Source organism: Malurus melanocephalus, unplaced genomic scaffold, assembly GCF_030028575.1.
Source record: "Malurus melanocephalus ecotype Western Australia unplaced genomic scaffold, MMel_1.1 scaffold_1001, whole genome shotgun sequence".
Lineage (NCBI taxonomy): Eukaryota > Metazoa > Chordata > Aves > Passeriformes > Maluridae > Malurus > Malurus melanocephalus.
This window is the reverse complement of record NW_026624233.1, coordinates 1,563-6,786: the sequence shown is the minus strand read 5'-3', so window position 1 is coordinate 6,786 and position 5,224 is coordinate 1,563. Positions and strand designations below refer to the sequence as shown.

The 5,224-nt window shown below is 53.5% G+C and overlaps 1 protein-coding gene across 3 annotated transcripts; it reads left to right on the top strand.

Annotated features, from left to right (window-relative positions):
* The first annotated feature begins 6 nt into the window (after positions 1 to 6).
* On the top strand, positions 7 to 4,706 carry MEX3B (mex-3 RNA binding family member B). 3 transcript variants are annotated; one of them, XM_057386595.1, is made up of 3 exons: positions 7 to 74; positions 870 to 1,115; positions 2,091 to 4,706. In XM_057386595.1, the coding sequence occupies exons 2-3, from the start codon at positions 872 to 874 to the stop codon at positions 3,503 to 3,505; spliced, it is 1,659 nt and encodes a 552-aa protein (XP_057242578.1). In that variant the 5' UTR covers positions 7 to 74; positions 870 to 871; the 3' UTR covers positions 3,506 to 4,706. The 3 variants fall into 3 exon arrangements, with proteins under 3 accessions (XP_057242578.1, XP_057242577.1, XP_057242576.1); XM_057386594.1 differs by having other exon boundaries at positions 7 to 408; XM_057386593.1 differs by having other exon boundaries at positions 7 to 1,115; positions 2,091 to 4,705.
* Positions 4,707 to 5,224: the final 518 nt, after the last annotated feature.

Genomic DNA, 5,224 nt, shown 5'->3' with positions numbered 1-5,224 from the left:
ACCCCACCCCGAACCACCGCCCCCCTCCCGCCGCTAAAGCCACCCCGAGCGCGGCCCCCTCCGCCGGCGCTCAGGTGGGGCTGGCGGCGGGCGCGGGGCGGGGAGGGGAGGGGAACGGAGCGGAGCGGCGGCCGGCGGGCCCGGGCCCGGCATTGTTCGGCTGCCGACAACAAAGAGCGGAGCGGGGCCGGGCCGGGCCGGGCCGGGGGGGCAGCGCCGGCCCCTCCGCGCCTCCCCGGCCAATCGCGGCGCGCGGCGGCGGTGCGCGGTGACTGCGAGCGGCGCTTACGCTGCGGCGCCCGGCGCGGCCCCCGCTCCCCGCCCCGCGCCCGCCCGCCTCTCCAGAGCCGTCTGGCTGCAGCAGAGCCTCAGACAGAGGAGGGGAGAGCAGGAAAAAAAAAACGCTGAGTGAGTGGAGTGGAGCCTGGGAGGGGCTCCTTAAAGAAACGCTGCCGCCGCTTGGCATTGTGGCCGGCGAGGAACTCGAGGGGGGGAAGCCATCGGAGCTCCTCTCGCTTATCCTCTTCCCACCCCCCCCCCCCACCCCCAGACAAAAAAAAAAAAAAGGAAAAAAAAAAAGCCGACCAAAAAAAAAAAACCTCGGGGGGGGAGTCGTGGGGGGGGTCCTGAGAACATCTTATAAACCGGATTGCACTGAGAGGAGGAAAAAAAAAAGCAAAAAAGATACAAAATATACAAGCAAAAGGCAACAATTCCCCGGTCTCCAGCAGTCGCCCACCCTCCCTTCCCTTCTCTCCTGCTGGCCATCTGCCTTGGGTTCTCCTTTGTGTCTGATCTCTTACTACTGAGCCGAGCGCAGGCGGAGGGTGCACCACACACAGGGACTATGCCCAGCTCGCTTTTTGCAGACATGGAGAGGAACGGGAGCGGCGGCGGCGGCGGCGGCGGCGGTGGTGGTGGTGGTGGCGGGGGAGAGACCCTGGATGACCAAAGAGCCCTTCAGATCGCCCTGGATCAGCTCTCCCTGCTGGGGCTGGACAACGACGAGACGGGCTCCATTTACGACAACGAGCCTCGGAAAAAGAGCGTGAACATGACTGAATGCGTGCCGGTGCCCAGCTCGGAACATGTCGCGGAGATAGTGGGGAGACAAGGTGGGTGCCTGCATGCCAGGGGGTGTGGGGGCGCGGGTGTCCCCTCCGCGCTGCCGGGCGGGCGGCTCAGATGCGACACTGGCCATTCCCAGGAACGCTGCAGCCCTGCGCTGCTGGCCACTGCCGGCTTCCCCCAGACAAAGAAAAGTGCAGCGGCAGACGTGATGTTTCCGAGGAGCGTTATGCATCGGTTTCGAGATGCACTTTCGGCTGCCGGGTTGGGGAGAAAAATCACGAAAATAATAAAAAATCGGTCCTTTCCTCCGGATGCAAAAGTTAAGATTTGCAAGAGGAAACGGGAGGAAAATGGGAACCTCGGTGCTTCGCCACCCCAAAGTTAGAAATCGTGGATTATTTTTAAGGAAGAGAAATGGAGTGGAGAAGTGGAACAATGGGATTGGAATAAAGCATCCGCAGTGGGGAATATGGCTCATTCGGTACAGCCTCTATTCCTCACCTTAAGAACTGATTTTATTTTTCCAAAAGGAAAGTGCCGAGCAGGAATGTGGACTGGCGGGTGTGTTGATTTGTGAGGGCTGCTCGCATTTTATTTTATTTCATTTTTTTGTGGCGGTGCAGTTTTTCTGCACGCTCTTTTTTTTTTTTTTTTTTTTCCCCCCTCCCTTTTTTTTTTTTTTTTTTTTTTTTTTTTCTCTTCCCTGTGTTGGCGACCCTGTGAACTGCACGTTGGTAGTTTTGGGGCAGTTTGCATGGCAGATGTGTCGGTGGCCACTTGCGATGCCTTTGGGCGTGTGCCAGGGCTGTGGGCTGACATTACACCGTGACCGAGATGCCAGCGATCACCTGGGGTTGGGGGCAGTGTGTTTGGGGTGGGTGTGTTGTTTTTTGTTTTTTTTTTTTTTAATTTCCCCTCCCTAGCTGCACCCAAACCATGGGTTGTAACCGGTTCTCCCCCACCACCTCCCCCTTCCTCCCCCTCCCCTTCGCCCTCCATCTCCCGCATCTCGTTCCCAGGTTGTAAAATCAAAGCTCTGCGGGCAAAGACCAACACCTACATCAAGACCCCGGTTCGCGGGGAGGAGCCGCTCTTTGTTGTGACGGGCAGAAAGGAAGATGTGGCCATGGCCCGCAGGGAGATCATCTCTGCGGCCGAGCACTTCTCCATGATTCGAGCCTCGCGGAACAAGAACACAGCCCTGAACGGCACCGTTCCCGGCCCCCCGAACCTGCCCGGCCAAACCACCATCCAGGTGCGGGTGCCTTATCGCGTGGTGGGCTTGGTCGTGGGGCCCAAGGGGGCCACCATCAAGCGCATCCAGCAGCAGACGCACACGTACATCGTGACCCCGAGCCGGGACAAGGARCCGGTCTTTGAGGTGACGGGCATGCCGGAGAACGTGGACCGGGCCCGGGAGGAGATCGAGGCGCACATCGCCATGCGCACCGGCGGCATCATCGAGCTCACGGACGAGAACGACTTCCACGCCAACGGCACGGACGTGGGCTTCGAGCTGAACGGCACGGGCAGCCTGTGGAGCAAGCCCACGCCGCCCAGCATCACACCCACCCCGGGCCGCAAGCCTTTCTGCAACTACCGCAACGACAGCTCCAGCTCGCTGGGCAGCGCCTCCACCGACTCCTACTTCGGGGGCGGCACCGGGGGCGGCGGCAGCGCCCGCCTGGCCGACTACAGCCCCCCGAGCCCGGCGCTGAGCTTCTCGCACAACGGCAACAACAACAACAACAGCGCCAACGGCTACGTGTACGGCGGGGGCGGCGGCGACGTCCTCTCCTCCCCGGACTGCTGCTCCGAGCTGCCCTTCGACTCGCCGCCCGGCTTCGACCTGGCTCCCGCCCCGCCGCCCGGGGCCGCCCTCCTCTGGCCGCAGTTCGAGCGCGGCCCCGCCGCTCCGCCCTCGCCCGCGGCCTCGCCCGCCGCCGCCGCCGCCTTCCCGGGCGCCGCGCCCGCCAATGCCAACCTGGCGCTGCTGGTGAGCGGCCCCCGGCGCGGAGCCGGCCCGCCCCCGGCGCGGCTCTCCCCGCCCCTGCACGGCAGCGCGGCCGGCAGCGAGCACCCGCTGGCCCGGCGGGTCCGCAGCGATCCCGGGGGCCGGCTGCTGGCCGCCTCCTACCCACTCTACGCCAACGGGCTGGGAGCGCACCTGCCCGGGCTGCCCTCCGACTCGTCCGCCTCGTCCAGYTCCTCGTCCAGCTCCTCGTCCAGCTCGTCGTGCTCCTCGTCGGGCGTGCGGCGGAAGGGCAGCCGCGACTGCTCGGTGTGCTTCGAGAGCGAGGTGATCGCGGCGCTGGTGCCCTGCGGCCACAACCTCTTCTGCATGGAGTGCGCCAACCGCATCTGCGAGAAGACGGAGCCGCAGTGCCCCGTGTGCCACAGTGCTGTCACCCAGGCCATCCGCATCTTCTCCTGAGCGCCGCGGGGCGSGGGGCACGGCCGGGGCCAGGGAGGGCTGGGGTGCATGCTATAAATAATAACGGGCGACTCCATTCTAGTGCTAGGCTAGTTTTTACACTGTACTTTAATACGAAGCTTCCAAAACTCCCCTTTTTTTTATAAACAGACAAACAAAAAAAGAAAAAAAAAGAAAAAAAAAATTGAAAGTAGAAGATGCTTATGATGATGACAATGGTGTGTGGACTGTTAGTAAAACGTGCTGGTAGTTCTAGGATGCTTATTACAAAATAATTAAATCTATGGGTGGATACTTTTCTGAATGTTCTTGAAAGGGCAAGAAGTTCCTGTGAAAAACCATGATACTGCAGCTTTATCAGACTTTAAAAAAGAAAAAAGAAAAAAAAAAACCAACAAAACTGTAACATATCTCTTATATATATTAAAAACGTTTAAAGGTTTTAAAGATAAATTGCATTAATACAGATTGAAGTATTTTATTCTTTTTTGACTTGAAAAATTATATTTCATATTGCAAAGATGTTTACAAGTATTTTAATTTAAGTTCAGTGAACTTTTTGTAGCTGGGTTAAATCTTTTTTATTTTAGTATGGCCTTATGGCAAAGAACACTGTATTATTTTAATATCACACAATTGTGAACGGAATTACAAACCATAAAATGTGTAATGCTTTGAACAGTATTCTGTTGGGATGGAGATTTTATAGGTTCAGAAAAAAATCTTTTAAATCTGCTTCACCCAGCATATTTTCTATTCAGTGATATAAAGCATATTTTATTCTATATTATTACAAAAATGGAAATGTATAAACATATGTCAAAAGGAACTGTTGAAGCTTTCTAACATTTGTATAAATAGAATTCAGTGGAAATTACAAAAATTCTGTTGCACCACTATAGTTTTAGTATTTCTATTTTAATACATTTGTTTACCACTTGTTTATGTATATGTAGGTGACGTTACTTGAGCTTAAATGTACTTTACTGAGCAAAGTTTAAAAACAAAGTATATTTTATTTTATGATAAAGGGCCTTTAACCTCATGGTCAAATACTAATATTATATTTGCTGAGACAAGATTTGAAATTGTATCAAGAGTTTTATTTTTCTGACATTTAAAGTTCTACATAATAAAAGTAAAACTTAAGTAATGGTGCTACTTCATGTTTTTTTAAGTATTTCTATATAAATAAAATAAAATATTACAGAAAAAAAAGGTACTCTGTGTGGTGATTTGATTTCATGTGCCGAGAGTTTCTTCTGGAATTTTTGTTTCCTGCTTGTAGCAGTGAAACATATTGGTAGTTTAAACTGTGTCATGCTAATGTTGCTGGAACTCATGCAGGCTTCCAGAATAATCCTGCCACCTATCATACCTTTATAACATGTTTTTCAGGAAAACAATAATTAGTTTTGTTTTTTTTTAATATATGTGKCATGTTGCTGGGGTTTTCTACAGCACAAAATACTGTTCTTAAAAAAAAATTTTAGTAATGCAAAGTACTTGGGTTTGTGTGTGCTGTTCCTTTTGGCAGACAAAGCATTTGTAGGAAACAGAAGGAGCAGAAAGAGAGAGGAGGAGAAAGAGAGAAAGGAGCAGAAAGGGAGAGAGAGGAGCAGAAAGGGAGAGAAAGGAGCAGAAAGGGAGGCTCCTTTGTGTGCTGATGGAGGGCCCTGGCTCTGCCATACCCACCCACTCGGAACCCCACCCCAAATT